Source organism: Onychostoma macrolepis, chromosome 23, assembly GCF_012432095.1.
Source record: "Onychostoma macrolepis isolate SWU-2019 chromosome 23, ASM1243209v1, whole genome shotgun sequence".
In the NCBI taxonomy this organism is placed as follows: domain Eukaryota; kingdom Metazoa; phylum Chordata; class Actinopteri; order Cypriniformes; family Cyprinidae; genus Onychostoma; species Onychostoma macrolepis.
The window spans coordinates 1,984,721-2,003,333 of NC_081177.1; the positions used below are offsets into that span (position 1 = coordinate 1,984,721).

At 37.4% G+C, this 18,613-nt stretch overlaps 1 protein-coding gene and 1 long non-coding RNA gene across 5 annotated transcripts; one reads left to right on the top strand and one right to left on the bottom strand.

The window, feature by feature from the left end:
* Window positions 1-6,469: 6,469 nt before the first annotated feature.
* LOC131532105 (E3 ubiquitin/ISG15 ligase TRIM25-like) lies at window positions 6,470-12,665 on the bottom strand. Of its 4 annotated transcripts, XM_058763511.1 has the most exons (9): window positions 12,132-12,295; window positions 10,920-11,690; window positions 10,251-10,346; window positions 9,923-10,144; window positions 9,238-9,394; window positions 8,516-8,560; window positions 8,385-8,426; window positions 7,269-7,432; window positions 6,921-7,089 (listed from the first exon to the last, which is right to left on the bottom strand). In XM_058763511.1, the coding sequence occupies exons 2-9, from the start codon at window positions 11,616-11,618 to the stop codon at window positions 7,057-7,059; spliced, it is 1,458 nt and encodes a 485-aa protein (XP_058619494.1). In that variant the 5' UTR covers window positions 11,619-11,690; window positions 12,132-12,295; the 3' UTR covers window positions 6,921-7,056. The 4 variants fall into 4 exon arrangements, with proteins under 4 accessions (XP_058619492.1, XP_058619491.1, XP_058619493.1 ...); XM_058763509.1 differs by lacking the exon at window positions 12,132-12,295 and adding an exon at window positions 12,565-12,665 and having other exon boundaries at window positions 6,470-7,432; XM_058763508.1 differs by having other exon boundaries at window positions 6,470-7,432; window positions 12,132-12,294.
* Window positions 12,666-16,607: 3,942 nt separating this feature from the next.
* On the top strand, window positions 16,608-17,630 carry LOC131532110 (uncharacterized). Its single transcript, XR_009268843.1, has 3 exons — window positions 16,608-16,761; window positions 17,455-17,499; window positions 17,589-17,630. It is a non-coding gene; the product is annotated as an uncharacterized LOC131532110 (long non-coding RNA).
* The last annotated feature ends 983 nt before the right edge of the window (window positions 17,631-18,613 follow it).

Below are 18,613 nucleotides of genomic sequence, written 5' to 3' on the forward strand. Positions count from 1 at the left end.
AGAGCGAATTTTGAATAAATGTTTTATTTTAATTGTTTTTATTTTTAATTATTATTTAAAGTTTATTATTTAATTTTTAGCATTTTTATTTTAAATTGATTTATTTTTATCAATTAAACTTATGATTTATTTGCTGTAATTTTAGTTTGTTTTTATTTTTAAATCATGTACATTTTAATAATTTAATAATTTTTTTTATTTTAAATTAATTTCAGTTTTACATTTTCATGAATTATTTTCCTTTTTAATATTGTATTTTAATTGTTAAAACAAATTTGAAATAAACGCAAATAAGGCACTTTTGAGAATGGAGAGGGTTTGAGATGCACAATTATATCGCAACTAAACATACTCAGGTCTGTTTATTTTAAATATAAAAGTAGTTTTAGGAATATAATTGAAATATATTATGATAGTGGTTAGTTGTAGTCGTAAAGTTGCAATAATTAGCAGTAAATGTTATTAAATCACTTATGAATTCAGTACTGTTCAAACACAAGTATGCATGAACACACACACACACACACACACACACACACACACACACACGCACACGAAGGTCTTCCAGCAGGTGTTTTCAGCAACCTCAGACTCATCTGGATCTGTTTCTGTGTGTTTAGTGTGTTATTGATGTTATATTCAGCACTATTTATTAAGAGAATCACCCCATCATTCATCATTTTTAATTTAATTGATTTATTTACTTTTTCAAACATTTTTATGAATTATTTAATTGTTTTACTTTTATATTTCAGTTGTGCATTTCTATTAGAATTGTTCAGTTTTGTATTTTATTTTAAAATTATTAATAAAAAGTATTTTTAATGTTTTTTAAATTTTACATTTTTATAAATTATTTCATTTTTAGTAAGCATTTTAATTTAATTATTTATATTTTAAAACTATTTACATTTATGCATTTTTATGAACGTTCATTTCATTTTTAGTGTATATTTTAATTTTAAAATTAGTTTAAATTTGATGATTTAAGTAATTATTTGCTCCCATTTTGAGAAACCCTGATCTAAAACATTTCACATGTGAAATATGAAAAATCAGTTTAACTGAACTCAAATCTAATTGCAACTGAAAACCAAAAGAGTCCTGACGTCTCTAAATATTTCCGTTTGGAAATGTGTGGCTTTATTTGATTGGCTGCTCACCAGTGATTTTCCTCTGAACCAAAGCTGTGAGTTACTGTACTTTATAATGCAGATGATAATCCTGAGAATGTGCAGCTTTCAGACAATCTGAAGTGTCTTACAGCGATTCAACTGCCATCAAAGGAGCTTTAATTCTCTAATGAGACACAAATATTGAAATCTTCATCAGTGGAGAGAATATGAAATATTAAAAGCACATCAAGATGGAGGCAAACTCCAGCAAACTGGTATTTATATTTCTTCCTCTTTACTGTTGCACAAAAATAATTAATTATTCAGATGCTCAAAAGCAATCTCTTGCGTTTCATCTTTAAATTCTATAAAAAAAAAAGACGCTCGTATAACAGAAAGGATGAGCCAAGAAGTGTTTTTGTTTGTTTGTTTGTTTGTTCATCAAAGACGATGTTCTGATCAGCGTTATTCATATCAGACGTGCAGCAGCTCATTGTTTGATTGCACACTAATGAAGAGTCTGTGTAGAACTGATTAAACTCCTCTGTGAAGTTTTAGTGAAGTGAAAGTGAGTTGAGGAAACATTAAATCAACGTTGAGACAATTATGTGATAAATCCAGGCGAATATTACCTCTTTTAAAAACATTATGGTGCATTTTCATGTATGATGTACTTTGTTGGAACAAATTGAAGTGCAAAATAAAGAAGAAGAAAGAAAAAAACCCTGAGTTTGGTAATTTTTAACAAGTTAAAAATAAATACCAAGCTCTATACTGTCCAGTGCTTTATATTATTTTTATTTACTTGAGTATTCACATTTTTAATGAATTGTAATTTTTGCATGTAATAAATAAATAAATAAAGCAGGCAAGCACTGGAAAGTGCTTAGTATTTTTTTTTTTATGTTTTTAAAAAAAAAAACGTTCTTATTTTAATTTTACCATTTTTAATGAATTATTTTTGCATGCATTAAATAAAATGAAGCACTGTCTGGTTTTTAATTTACGATTTGCACGTTTGCCATTTCTAATGTTCAATACGTACATTTTTTTAAAATTCGCAAATAAATAACTGGACAATGCTTAGTATTTATTTATTTATTTTATTTCACTCATTTATTTTAATTTTGCCATATTTAATGAATTGTAATTTTTGCATGCATTCAGTAAATAAAAAATTAAAATGTTAACAAATCAGGCTTCAGTAACAGAGTAAACAGGAGTTTCCCCATACAAGTCAACAAAAGAAGTCGTGGCCTAATGGTTAGAGAGTCGGACTCGTAATCCAAAGGTTGCGAGTTCGAATCTCGGGCCGGCAGGAATTGCAGGTGGGGGGAGTGAATGTCCAGCGCTCTCTCCACCCTCAATACCATGACTGAGGTGCCCTTGAGCAAGGCACCGAACCCCCAACTGCTCCCCGGGCGCCGCAGCATAAATGGCTGCCCACTGCTCCGGGTGTGTGTTCACAGTGTGTGTGTGTTCACTGCTGTGTGTGTGCACGTTGGATGGGTTAAATGCAGAGCACAAATTCTGAGTATGGGTCACCATACTTGGCCGTATGTCACTTCACTTCACTCACTTAAAAGACGACGCAACACAACGCTTGTTCCCTTATCTCAGGGAACGTCTCGATTACATATGTAACCCTCGTTCCCTGAAGGAGGGAATGGAGACGTTATGTCAACTGATGTTAGAGATCTCACTCGGGAGCCCCAATCACCTCTGAGCTTAGAAAAAAAGGCCAATGAAAAATTGGAGAGTGGAATTTGCATGCCAAGCTACTACCCCGTACATTAAGGTATATAAGACGGCGGCGTGCATCCAATCATTCAGGTTTGTGCTGAGGAGACATCCCGGCATTCAGTGCAGTTCGAGGTTGTGGCATGAGGGACGCAACGTCTCCGTTCTCTCCTTCAGGGAACGAGGGTTACATATGTCACCGAGACATTCCCTTTCAGTCATTCACATTCGACCTTACATCGACTGACATTAGGGGTCCCTATGGAAAACACCACAACCTGAACTGTGTTACGTAATTTGAGAATGCAAATGCTGACAGGCAAGCGTGTCAGAACAAATTAATCTCAAATCGTAACCTTCCCAAAGCCCTGTAAGCCAGATAAGCGGCCCACCAGGGGTGCCAGAGTTATACGGGCAACCCTTGGGAGAGGCGGAGCACAATGACAAAATGAAAGGTCATGTGAAACATTTGGAAATTAAGGAATCAAGGGGACATGGTGGAACCAACTGTGGTAGAATAGAGACATCAATGCCAGGTCCAGAGAGAAGAAGGTAACTCTCTACCGGACTGCAACTGCGGGGCAACGGAGGACCCAGAGTTCACCAGCGGGGAACAACTGGGAGAAAGCGCACATATCCTAACTAGGAGTGGAAGAGCTGTGCGTGTAAACCTCACTCCCCTGATCTCAAGAGGCACTCTAGCAATTGATGCTTGAGGCCGTGGTCTTTAGCCTTCTTGTTAGAGTGCTTGCCTACCGCGCAGAGTAGGACCAGTTACACCAACCTCTGTTTGGAGACTGCCATCCCCTTCTGCTGGCCTCCAAAGCAGACCTGCTTGGAGCGTCTGAAGCTCCGGGTGCGTTCCATGTAAATGCGCAAGGTGCGGACGTGGGACACAGCAACGCAAGGGCCGGGTCTGCCTCCTCCTGGGGCAGCGCTTGCAGGCTCACCACTTGGTCTCGAAAGGGAGTGGTGGGAACCTTGGGCACATAACCAGGCCAGGATCACAAGGTAGTGTGAGAATCAGCCGGACCAAACTCAAGGCACGATTCGTTGACCGAGAATGCTTGCAGGACCCTCTTGATGGAAGTGAGCGTGATCAGGAGCAAAGTCTTGAGAGACTGATATTTTAGCTCAACTGAATCAAGCGGCTCAAAGGCGTCCTTCCTCAGGGGAATCTTCCAGGGAGGGGCTGTCACGAGAAGCATGAGGTCGGCAAACCAGGTCGGGTGGGCCAGAATGGTGCAACCAACAGGACCTGCTCCCTGATATTGCACAGGGTCTGTGAAAGGAGGCTCACTTGGGGAAAGGCATACTTGTGTAGACCTCAGGGCCAGCTGTGTGCCAGCGCATCCGTGTCGAGGGGAGCCTCGGTCAGGGAGTAAAACAGCTGGCAGTGGAAGGAATCTCGGGAAGCAAACAGGTCCACTTGGGCTTTCCCCGATTCGACTCCAGATGAGCTGAACCATCTGAAGATGGAGTCTCGACTCTCCGGGGAGTGTAAGTCGTCGTGAGAGCGCATCGCCTGCACAATTGAGCTCTCCTGGAACATGAACAGCATGCAGCAATTTGAGCCGTGTCTGACTCCAAAGGAGGAGATGGCGGACAAGTTGCGACATGCGATGGGAGCGTACACCACCCTGATGGTTGATGGATGCCACCTTCGCTGTATTGTCCGACCAGACAAGTACGTGCTTGTACATGCCGGGCGAAGAGCAAGCAGCACTGCTAGCAACTCGAGGCAATTGATGTGCCACTGCAGTCGAGGTCCTGTCTAGGAGCCCGAGGCTGCATGTCCATTGCATACGGCGCCCCAGCCTGTCTTGGAGGCATCTGTGGTGACAACAACATGCCTCGACACCTGTTCTAAGAGCACTCCTGCCCGTAGAAATGCAGGGTCTGACCAAGGACTGAAGAGGCTGCGACACTCCAGGGTAACGCCGACCCGGAGAGTACCCCAACGCCATGCCCATCTCTGGATCCAGCCGTGCAACCAGTGCTGAAGCGGTCTCATATGTAACAGGCCAAGCGGCTTAACTGCAGCTGCCATATGCCCCAGGAGCCTCTGAAATAGTTTTAGAGGGACTGCTGTCTTGCCATTGAAAGAATTCAGGCAACTCAGCACTGACTGCGCACGCTCGTTCGTGAGACATGTTGTCATGCTGATCGAATCCAGCTCTATATCGAGAAAAGAGATGTTCTGCACAGGGAAGAGCTTGCTCTTTTCCCAGTATTCTAGACCCAGATGGTGCTGAAGCACCAGAACCCTGTGCTCGCAAGACTAATATAAGCCAGTCGTAGAGATAGTTGAGGATCCAGATGCCCTTCTCCCAGAGTGGGGACAGGGCACCCTCCGCTAGTTTTGTAAAAACGTGGGGAGACAGTGTCAATGGAGTCTCATCTGATTGTACAGTCCTGAATTCAGGGTTACCACAGCGATGTGTGTTATCACTGTCTATATTAATGAACTTCAGTGTAATCGGGATGATCTCACCCTGATCAAATACGCTGATGATTTGGTTTTAATCTCTTGTCAACTGGACATGAATAGTTTAACTTATTGTGAGTATATTGGAAGTCTTGTTCAGTGGTTTGATGATAGTCACCCTCAATTGAACATTGAGAAGACAAAGAAACTATATTGTGGGAACAAAAATAGGACCGGTACGGCTGGTGTCTCATATGAACAAATTACTATAAAAGGTGTAAAGGTAGAGCAAGTTTAAAATGTTAAATATTTAGGTACAATCATTGATGATAAACTCTCATTCCAGGACCATATACACAAGAAAGCAAGACAGCGTTTAGGTCTACTTAGGAAACTAAGAAATTTTAGCATCGATAGGAGGGTCCTAATCATTGTTTATAGGTCGATGCTTGAAAGCATTTTAACATATAATATTGTATCGTGGTATGGTAATTTAACAATGAGACAGAGAAACAGAGTACAATGCAAGAGCTGTTTTTAAACTTTATGGAAAAAAGGCGATTGCAGTTTTTCAGATCAAACTCATCCACTCCATTCCTGCTTTGAGGCCCTTTCTTCAGGCGCAGGCTGCGTATACCGCTGGCTAAAAATAACTTATATAAAAGATCATTTGTACCATTGGCGGTGACTGTTTTATTAACTAAATTATTAATTGAGGTATTTTTTGGGTAGGCATGTGTACACGTTAGGGCTGTCACGATATTAGATTTTTCATATCACGGTAATTGTGGCCATAAGAATTCACAATATCAATATATTGTAATATCTATAGTAACCTTGGGGGGCGATATACCCGTATTTTAAGCTCTTTAGTTGCGTCATGCAGTAAGAGCGCTGCTAATTCAGTTTTAATGTGCATCTAGAACGGCTGCAGATGAGGCATTAAATGCATGGCACTGCGACCAACTTACCATTTTACAGAGTTTAATTTTGCCATATATATACCGTATATAAAATCAAAACAAGCACAAGCTGTGGAGTATTTGTTTTCTCAGTTACAGTGTACCAAATGTAAGCTACTTTTTACACTTTTATGTATTAAAGGAACACTTTCATCTGTGTGTGGTCTTAGATTCCTGTTGATTTTGTAAATATAAGTCAAACGGTTTGAACAATCACACCAGGATAGATTAGAAATGATTAGTTCACAGATACAAGTTTATTTTAGCTGTTGCACTTAAAAGATAACAATTAATAGCAGACAGTTTTAAAGCATTGCAAGCTACAGCACAACAAACTGAAATCAATGTATACAACTAGCTGAAGTTTGCTGTGCTTTATCCTAACATTACACAAAGAATGGCTGCAATCATTCAGGGACGACTACACAAAACATGCAAACTAATAAAACATTATAAACTGTTCCAAAATAAACAAAATGTTTAGGCATACGTTTGTTTGTAAAAGTATTCCATTAAACCTGCTGAGGGAGCGTGTAGGATACTGTTTAATTTAAGCAATTGCTTGTGGCTTGCTTTGGATTAGTATCCATTCAGTAACCTTCAAAATCACTGTTCGTAAACAATAAATTTACATAGATTTTATGGAAGATCACAAATTGAAACTGATGTCTTATTTTTCCAATCCATAAATGAAAACCCAGGGTAGAGGGGCTCAGTGAATTTGATCTGGATTCTGTGCAGGAGGGTCATTTTATCAGAGACATTGTAGAAGGACACAGTTTCTGCTTCTTGATCGAGAAACACTCCAATTTTAGAGACCACAGGAATATTGGTGTTTTTGTTCCTGTGCGATACACAAATGTTAGCAGTTGAAAAATCACATTTCCAGGATCTGTCGTTAGAGCCAAAGATAAAATCTCCTCCTTTCTTAAAAGTATCATATGAGAATGCAATAGAGCAACCTTCTCTGTTCCACATAACCTCAAAATAACAGCGTTTGGATAAACGCTGTTCACACAACACCTGGTAGGTCTTGTTCGAACATCTCTGAATCCCAGAGAAGAATTCGTCATTAGCGTAGAAGACTGGTTTAGATTGTTGTTGAACATCATTCCTCGTCACAGACTTCTGGTTTACAGAGAGCTGACTGCAGGCTGATTTTGAATTCAGGCTTAGTTTAGTGGAATCTGTAAAACACAAAATGAAATTAAACATGCACTGCAGCATTGGTTTTCTTCTCTAGGGTGTGTATTCTGTCAACACTGCACTGGCTCCCTACTAAACATCGTATAGATTTTAAAATCTTGTTAATTACTTATAAAGCCCTGAATGCCTCCTCAGTACTTGAGCGAGCTCTTATCACATTATAGTCCTCCACGTCCGCTGCGTTCTGAAAACTCTCGCCGTTTGATAATACCTAGAATATCAAAATCGACTGCGGGCGGCAGATCCTTTTCCTATTTAGCGCCCAAACTAAATGGTGATCAGATGGTGGATCAGCACCTAGAGATGACCTCTACAGCCCTGAACATCAGCGGAGATCAGGACACCTAGATGAGCCCCAGAGACAGATCCCCAGTGAAGACCTCATCACCTAGACAGCCATCGGGACAAGACCACAAGAACCAGATGAGTCCTCTGCACAATCTGACATGGCTGGGGTTGGAATTGAACTGCTGGTTCATCTGGTCAGAGGAGAACTGACCCCCCGACTGAGTCTGGTTTCTCCCAAGGTTTTTTTTTTTCTCCATTCTGTCTCAGAGGGAGTTTTGGTTCCTTGCCGCTGTCACCTCTGGCTTGCTCAGTTGGGGACACTTAATTTCTAGCGATTATCGTCGATTTGATTGCTCAGATACTATTTAAACTGAATTGAGCTAGACAATGACATCTCTGAATTCAATACTGAAATGCCTTTAACTGAAAATTGAGTGTTTAATCTTGTCATTATACATTATTGACACTATTTTCCCATTTTGATATTGGAAAGTTGCTTTGACACAATCTGTATTGTTAAAAGCGCTATATAAATAAAGGTGACTTGACTTGACTATTCTCTAATTGCATCCTGCCTGTCTTTATTCTCTCCAACATGTCAAAACATGTGTGTCAAACAATGCAAAGCTACAGAGCATGACTCACATATAAGGAACTCTTCTCTGGTTGTGGGTTTAGATGGAAAATCTAAACAAATAAAAACAGCATAAAAAGTATATAAGTGCGTGTCTGAGTATTCTTGATTTGGAATAATTAAAGAAAAGACGTTGACTTACACTTTGTGATCTTCTCATTGTTCACCATTATATGGAAAGTGGGAACTATTTAAAAAAAAAAAAAAACATTAGTATTTGTTTACCATGATTATGACAATCTGCCTGAATATACTTTGATTTATTTACTGGCAAAGATTCTAAACAATGACGAACATTATTAACAACAAAAAGGAAACAGATTTTGTAAAGTTGATTTACTTTGTAAAACTAAAGACAAATTAAAGCAAAAAGTTCTCAGTCTAAATAATGTATTAATGTAGTATTATTTTCATATTAAATATACCTATTTTATAGTAGATTAGAGTTAAAGTGAAGTACATTACTTATACTACTAGTGCAGCAACTGCACAATAATGTTACTCACTGTCATGTCTACATGTTACCACGGTTTCATTTAAGAAATTACTTATGTTCTAAATCATCTGTATTTCACTCAAGCTGATGGTTCCGGGGGTTAATGCTAAAGCTCTCGTATGGAGTGAGAACCCCCATAAGGAACCATACTGCCAAAGACAACTTGTGTTTCGATAAACTCAACGTAACTTGCCAAAGTGGTCCTGCCTGAAATTGCTCATATTTTGCTCTAAACTCATTCCACGCAGTTTGAGCTTTGAAGATGAGACCAGAAATCATGCAACTTGCTTAGTGCTCTGCATATATGTGAAAATATTGTATGAATCCATAATCTCAAACAATACGATTTATAAACTATGGCATCTCACCTTTCTCTGATATCCTCACAAGGCCTTGATCACAGAGATCATCCAGTTGGCTTTTCAGCTGAGAGACGACCGTTTCAATATTCTTAAGTGTCTCATCTTTGTTGACAGGTATTTTGTTCAAGTCTGACAATTTGTTTTGGGAAAGATTGGAGAAATTCTGCAAATAGAAATCATAAAACATTTGACACTAGATATTTTGTTGCATTGATCAAAATCACCAACCCATTACAATTAATATAAAACATTAGAAAACCATTTGTTAATGTTAGTTATGGTAACAAACAATGAAGAATACTTTTATTACATTATTTGTTCATCTTTGATAAATGTTAGTTTAAAAAAATACAATCGTTTATTTTTAGTTAATAACTTGCAGAGCATTAACTAATGATAACAAGGAAACTTTTGATTTTAATAATGCATTACTAAATACTGAAATTAACATTAACTTAGATTAATAAATGCTGTAGAGGTTCATTTTCATGTTACCTAAAGTAGTTCACTTACGTTAAATAAAGAACCTTATTGTAAAGTGTTACCAAACTTACGCATTATCACTAGATGTTGCATTAGATTCCTTTTTTGTAAACGTATGTGCGCATTTTTTGAGTCCATATGGACATATCTGAGCACTCGGGGCATGCATACATGAAGTAGGAAGTGGCAGAATGGTCAGTTATGTTACCTGAATGACATAGATGTCATCCTTTATCTGTGAAAGCTTCCCCAGTTCATCATGTCTCTTGCTCAGGTCACTGATCTCCTGCTTTAGTGCAAGTATGAGCTCTTCAACTTTGCTTGCTTCTGCTTTCTCCTGAGCTCTGATCACCTCTGCTAGCTCAGCTCGTCTTTTCAGCATGGAGCTGATCAGCTCAGTAAAGATCTTCTCACTGTTCTCCACTCCTGCCTGTGGAGAGTGTTGTAAGATGGCAGGAAGAATTACTGTTAAGTAGCACATATATTTAGGAATGCACTCCTTTACGGCATCTATCAGCAGACATAAAGGCACTTACCTTAAAAGAGTCCACGGCTTTTCTTAACTCCTGCACCTTCTGCGCTCGCTTCTGCATTTCTTTAGCTATGTCATTCTGATTTGACGTCATTTGTCTCTGTGAGACAATTTATAATAGTTTAGTATGATGCTTCTGTAAGAATTATTTAATTGTGCAGGAATCTGTTACCAAACAGTGAACAGTCTGGTAATCTCTACTTTGAATATATGGAACCACACAACTTCCTGGAGTTGGGATAAACATGTTTTTACCACCATGTCTAAGTAAAAAACAAAACTGAATTAACTATTTAGACGCTTCACGTGTCTGTGGGCGGTTCTTGGCCATAACATGCTAAAAAAATTTACGCAATTTTATATAAATATTCTAATGTTTGTTTTTTGGCCAACTCTGAATGTATTTTGATTGGAAAGAATGTATATAAATGGGTTTACATCAGATCCATCAAATACATATTATACAAGTAATATGCCTATTAAATACTGTATACATTATACAAATTTGCTGATTACTGCTTTAAAGCCCTGAATGGTTTAGCTTCTCAGTACTTAAGTGAGCTCTGCATGTCACCAACAAGTAGGCTACAGAAGAGCAAAAAATTCAATTTGACTGCCAAATTTGATCTTTAAAAAATTTTAAAATATTACATAGACAAAACAGTTGTCTTACCTGTATTTCTTCTCTTTTTAATGCAGGTGAAGTCATACTGTGGTTCTGGTGGGTGATCAAAGCACATTGCACACATATCAACTGCTGATCCTTCGAACAGTACAGCTCCAGAGGTTTATGATGTTGAGAGCAGATCTGGTCCATTAAATGTGGCGAGGTATTGACCAGTTTGTGCCACTTCAATGCAGGAGATTCATAATGAGTTTTGACGTGAGATTCACAGTAAGAAGCCAAACATGTCAGACAGGACTTGATAGCTTTTATTTTGGTCTTTGTGCAAACATCACACACCACATCCCCAGACACAGGAAAAATTGGTACAGAAGAGTCTGTTACTGCTTCTGGTGCTTCTCTCTTCATTCTCTCTACAACTTCAGCCAGCACAGTGCTTCTGCTGAGAGCTGGTCTTGGGCTGAATGTCTGCCTGCACTGAGGACAGCTGAAAACGCCCTTCTGATCGTCCCGATCCCAACACTCATTAAGACATTCCATACAGAAACTGTGACCACAAGCTGTAGTTACTGGACTCTTCAGAAGATGAAGACAGATCGGACAGTTAAAAGGACTTTGGTCTTCAGAAGATTCTGCCATTTTGCAACTTAAGCTGTAGTGGGCTGTATTTTGAATGTAGGAAGGTGAAGGAGGACACAGAGAACTGTCCAACTCTAAATCTTGAATGCTCACATCAAATGGTAGCATCAAATATCAACAGTGATCCAATTCGATTGAATATTAAACAGCTGTGCCCACGAGATATTAAATCTGGTCGTTCTGAAATACAAAGAATAAAAATATAAATCCATGTGTGTCTGATACATTTAAGTTACATAAATGTAAACAACAAAGTGCTACTGACAACTGCCCAGATAGCACACGTACATCTGCAAGATGTCTGTTAAATATCTCTTGATCTGGAAAGCATCTGTTGTCTATAAACGTCTGACAGACGTCTGTAAGATGTCAGTTTTACATACATTCTAAATCATAAACATCTTAAAGACATCTAATAGATGTCTATTTGACATCTAAAAGGAGACGTCCAATAGACGTATTGCAGATGAGCAAACACCCTAAAAAATACATCTTGCAGATGTAAATGCAGACATCAAATAGACGTCTCAGAGATGTACGTGTGCTATCAGGGTGACTACATGCAGAGAGGCATTTACTGTGAATCGAAACTGAAAGCTGTGTATTCGGAAACATTCTTACAGCCGTGCACCGTCAATTCAAAAAAGTTAGCGGGCGACTGGGAGTAATAGCATCGTTAGTAAAAGCGAGTCGGTGTTTCCAGAAGCCATAGTGCCAACCAACATTTGCAAACAGCATCGTTGTGTGGGTGGAACACCTGCTCTCGACCTGCGGAAGCATTTCCTGTTTAGCCTTTGATATGGACTTTATATCATTATCTTAAACAAAATAAGCTGACGTTCAATACAATCTATATCCTTCATTTTTAATATATACAAATTTCATTTGGTCTTTGAGTTTGTCAGGATATTTAAAACGCAGTTTTTAGAGTTCGCATGCATACGTGGCTATACGTAGGTTATATAAAGCTGTCGCAATAGATTAACAATTGTTCGCAGCACAAATATAAACAAAAATAAGATTCCAGAGACGCTATGAATCTTCGCATACTCACCATCTTTTGCATGAATGGCAAAGAGAGAGAGATCAGCCCACCAACACTTGTATTTACTGAGAAGAGGGTGGGGCTTCTTAAGGGCAGATTTCACATTAAACGTAGTTTTAGTTTCATTTCTTCTCTTCACTTTTTGTAAACGTTTTTATCCTTTTGTGATCAAGATCAGTGTGCATTCTTGTATTATGTCAAATACAAATATAATAAAAACAAAACTAAGCAATCTAAGCTTAATAAGATACTCAGATATTATCACAAACAACCCTCAAATACAGTCTAGTGTCTTTTTTATTCTATTTAATTAATTACAACTAAAACTTTTTCAGTAAGGTAAAATCAATGAGCGCCCCTAAAGAAAGTGTAAACACTATTTAGGATATATCTTATTTTTAATTGATATTTTGTAGAGAATATACTTGTATTCTATTTTTTTTTTTTATTTTTTTATTACATTTTTAATATTATATAACTGGATATAATCCAGTCACACACTGGCACAATGGATCAGAAGCGGCATTATAATTGTACCAAATCCTTGTTATTGTAACAAGGATACAATCAAAATGCAAAGGAAAATGACACCAAACTGTTTCTCAAAGGAAAAAAAACCAAGAGAAGTGTGCAATTAGTGGAAGAGTCTAACTTGAAAGAAACATTTTTTATTGGTCTGGTAACATGTGAGAATATACCATGTGACAATGACGTAATGCTAATCAGGCCTTCATGCAAAGTGAAGTCTGTGAAAACTTCTGACAAATGGATTGTGCCATTACAAATTAAAGGGGTCATATGATGCTTTTTTAAAAATCATTATTTTGTGTATTTGGTGTAACAGAATATGTTGACATGCTTTAATGTTCAAAAAACATTAGTCCTCTATGCCCCGCCTCTCCCAAACACAGTCGTTTTCTACAAAGCCCCTCCTTCCGACAAGCGCAGTCTGCTCTGATTGGCCAGCTGACCCAGTGCATTGTGATTGGCTGAACACCACAAGTACGTGTCGGAAATGTAATGCCCCTTACCATAATCACGAGCTTCAGCAAGTAAATATAAAGACAGTTAATAATGTCATTAGTTTTACCATCAGTTCAAGCCCGAAAGAGGGATCAGGGTCGCACAGTGATGATGCTCATATGTATTTGCACACAAGCCGCTGTTAAGAAAGCTCACTCCACTGTGATGTGTGACCTTGTCTCTCTCACACACACACACACACACACACAAAACGCGTTACTCTACACTGCCCATAACTCCGGATTTGAACAGTCAATAGCAAATACTTAAACTAATAACAAAACATACTTACAGTCGCTGATTCAGAAGAGTCAGATTGTCATACCAAAGTCGGAATTGACCCTTTTTTTTTTTTAAATAGCCTTTGTGCACACTGCACAGCCAGCCTTGCACTCTCCTAGGTTCACAAAACTGTCGTCCATAAAATGCGTTGCACAAATTCGATCATTTGGGTTGTGCTGTTCTGTTGTATACAAATCTTAACAATGATTCCTAATTGCATCTACTTCCGGAAGGCCAAATAAAGTGCTTTTGCTTTCACATAGAATGCTAAGCAGTGGGGCAGAATTTATTCTGCGTGCATTAAGACGGTTTCAGTCTGATTTCGCACGGCGCGCATTTGCTCGTATTGCGACGGAATAAACTTTTCGCTCCTTGTTCTGCTTAAACTTTCAAATACACCACTGTGTCAAAAATTTCGTCTTTGCGAGGATCCTCGTAAACACAGTTATTTGTGTCTTAAATGAACGTTAATATTTAAAGATAAAGCATGTGTAGTGTTATATCTGAGATCCTGGATATGATGAGATCTTAAAAGGATAGTTCACCCAAAAATGAAGATACTGTCATACTTAAACTCAAGTTGTTCTAAACCTCTATGAATTTCTTTGTTTTCCTCAACATAAAAGAAGATACTTTGAAGAATGATCGCAACCGTTTTCTGGTCCCCATTGACTCCAATAGAGTATTTTTTTTTCATACTATGGAAGTCATGGGGGCCCAGAAACTGTCTGATTACCAGTATTGTTCCAAATATATTATTTTGCATTCAGCAGCAGAAGGAAACTCATACAGGTTTAGAACAACAACAGAATTTTCATTTTTGGGTGAACTATTCCTCTAAATCAGCCTAATATAGCTGCTGTTGCCATTTGTGTCAATAATGTAAATCAAACATCAGAAAGAAAATCTTTCACTGTCCTTGACTGAATCACTTTTGTAAAATAAATAAGAATGAATGTATATTGAATATAGTGGACACGATTCAGTCTATTTGTACATTTTTTTTTATTCAGTGCTTTAAGTATTTCAAGTAGGTCGATTTCTTATGATCTTTGTTCTGTTGTAGCCTAATTTGTGACTGTTTACTTGTCTTCAGTAAGCTTATGTTTACTTACTCTAGTATTATCATTTGTGATATTGAAATTGATAACAAAAATTATCAAATTTCAGTGCATCAAGAATATATGTGACCCTGGACCACAAAACCAGTCTTAAGTGTCAATTTTTTCGAAATTGAGATTCATACATCACCTGAAATTGATGTATGGTTTGTTAGGATCGGACAATATTTGGCCGAGATACAACTATTTGAAAATCTGGAATCTGAGGGTGCAAAAAAATCTAAATATTGAGAAAATCGTCTTTAAAGTTGTCCAAATGAAGTTCTTAGCAATGCATATTACTAATCAAAAATGAAGTTTTTATACATTTACGGTAAGAAATTTACAAAATATCTTCATAGAACATGATCTTTACTTAATATCCTAATGATTTTTGGCATAAATGTTTTTTTTAATAATTTTGACCCATACAATGTATTTTTGGCTATTGCTACAAATATACTGACTGGTATATTTGAGACTGGTTTTGTGGTCTAAGGGTCACATATACTGTAGTTAAAGCTTTAAATAGGATTTTTATCCCATATATATATATCCGGGATAAAAATCCTATTTAAAGCTTTAACTACAGTATAGTTTAACTATGTGACCCTTAGACCCTTAGACCACAAAACCAGTCTATATATATATATCTATATAACTATATAGACATATATAGATATATATATAGATATATATATCATTATTGTGATAGGGGGCCCTGCAGTAAGTCATAGCCCCGGGGCCCAGTGCAGTCTTAATGCGGCCCTCGCATAGCCAGAGTTTCAAACTGACGGCTGAAGGTCTGGGAACTTTGTCCGCTTTGAATGGCTAAGACCCGCCCAAGAGGGCATTTGACTGACAGGTAAAGCAACCAATCACGTTTCGTTCTGTGGCGCGTCATGTTTAGGTGCGTGGAAATGTCGCCACAATAACAGACCGGTGCTCCGGGTCCCTCCTTCGTCACCTCCCTGGTCTCTGTCAGCCGGCCCTGACAGAGTAATGTCACGCCCCTGGACTGTTGTTGTGGGTTTTGCTTCCCATGTGTTCCAAGTGACCCAGTTTCTCCGCAGTCTGATTGTGTTAATTTGCTCCAGGTGTGTCACTGTCTTCAAAAGCCCCAGTCCATTCAGTTCATGTTTGTTGGTCTTTGAATGTGTTCCCTGTTGGATTAAAGACTCTAGTTTCAGTGTTGCTAATTTAGCGATTTTGTAGCTAGATTGAGCTACTTCCCCACCCCTTTTGAGACTTTTTTTCATATAGATTTATATAGATCAGTGAGTTTGGCATTATGACGTTATCTAGTGACATTTAGCTACCAGTTTTAGCTACTTTCAATTGAAAGCAGTTGGCAACACTGTCTAGTTTGTGCAAATTCCTCGTCTCCTCGTTCCTGGTTCCCTCGCTCCCCGTGAAGTGTGACATCTGCAAGTTATTAACTAAAAATAAACGATTGTATTTTTTTAAAACTAACATTATCAAAGATGAACAAATAATGTAATAAAAGTATTCTTCATTGTTTGTTACCATAACTAACATTAACAAATGGTTTTCTAATGTTTTATATTAATTGTAATGGGTTGGTGATTTTGATCAATGCAACAAAATATCTAGTGTCAAATGTTTTATGATTTCTATTTGCAGAATTTCTCCAATCTTTCCCAAAACAAATTGTCAGACTTGAACAAAATGCCTGTCAACAAAGATGAGACACTTAAGAATATTGAAACGGTCGTCTCTCAGCTGAAAAGCCAACTGGATGATCTCTGTGATCAAGGCCTTGTGAGGATATCAGAGAAAGGTGAGATGCCATAGTTTATAAATCGTATTGTTTGAGATTATGGATTCATACAATATTTTCACATATATACAGAGCACTAAGCAAGTTGCATGATTTCTGGTCTCATCTTCAAAGCTCAAACTGCGTGGAATGAGTTTAGAGCAAAATATGAGCAATTTCAGGCAGGACCACTTTGGCAAGTTACGTTGAGTTTATCGAAACACAAGTTGTCTTTGGCAGTATGGTTCCTTATGGGGGTTCTCACTCCATACGAGAGCTTTAGCATTAACCCCCGGAACCATCAGCTTGAGTGAAATACAGATGATTTGGAACATAAGTAATGTCTTAAATGAAACCGTGGTAACATGTAGACATGACAGTGAGTAACATTATTGTGCAGTTGCTGCACTAGTAGTATAAGTAATGTACTTCACTTTAACTCTAATCTACTATAAAATAGGTATATTTAATATGAAAATAATACTACATTAATACATTATTTAGACTGAGAACTTTTTGCTTGTTAGTTTTACAAAGTAAATCAACTTTACAAAATCTGTTTCTTTTTTATTGCTAATAATGTTAAAGCTGAAATTGATACCCATCATTTTTTGTCATTGTTTAGAATCTCTGCCAGTAAATAAATCTAATTATTTTCAGGCAGATTGCCATAATCATGGTAAATAAAGACTAATGTTTTTTTTTTTTTAATAGTTCCCACTTTCCATATAATGGTGAACAATGAGAAGATCACAAAGTGTAAGTCAACGTCTTTTCTTTAATTCTTCCAAATCAAGAATACTCAGACACGCACTTATATACTTTTTATGCTGTTTTTATTTGTTTAGATTTGCCGTCTAAACCCACAACCAGAGAAGAGTTCCTTATATGTGAGTCATCTGCTGAAAAAAACAATAGACACCATTGCAAAATTAGTATTGGTTTTACTGGAAACTGTAATGGACCCTGTGGGTTTCTACTGTAATTGGTCGTCTTATATTGGTGGCTTGTTAAAACCAATCAATCCTAATGGAATACACACTACAGAAAACCATTTTTTAAAGGTTTTAATGGTTAAAAGTTAATGGTTTGTAATGGTTGTAATGTTATTTGTTGTGGAAACCATTAACATTTTCTGTGATGTTTTATTGTTTGTTTGTTTTTCAGCAGAGAGTCGGGACATAAGCCTATATCAGTTATACAGTGGTTTTGTGGCTGACAAGCTTCACTCGTGCCTCAAAATGATGCCCCTGACATACAAAATTATTTGTCAAATAAATGAAACATGATGAAACATTCATTTTAGTTGAAATTGTTATAGATTACTTCTAGAGATTGGAGTAATACATAACATGGTGAAAAATGACTGAATGAATAATACTTAAAGTAGGTTAAGATGAATTTTAAAATTGTGCCCCCTAAAAGCACAAGTGGCCCTTGTCTGGGCCCCCAGTTAGTGTGGTCTAGAACCGCCAAACTGTCAAATCATATATAAATATGCTGTTTATTTCATTACCGAATGGGCTCAAACACAAAATATACAATAATTTAAAGCTCAATAGCATTTGAGGAGAATGACTTACAGTAACACAACCAATTGTAAAGTGTTCATGTATTTCTCAGTTGTAATGCACACCTTTTAGGTTTTTAATAAACTCCAGCACACCTATTTATATTTCTTCTACTTATGTGGCACAAAAATAATTAATTATTATTTAGATGCTCAAAAGCAATCATCTTTAAATTCTATAAAAAGATGCTCATATAACAGAAAGGATGAGCCAAGAAGTGTTTTTGTTTGTTTGTTTGTTCATCAAAGATGATGTTCTGATCAGCGTTATTAATATCAGACATGTTTGATTGCACACTAATG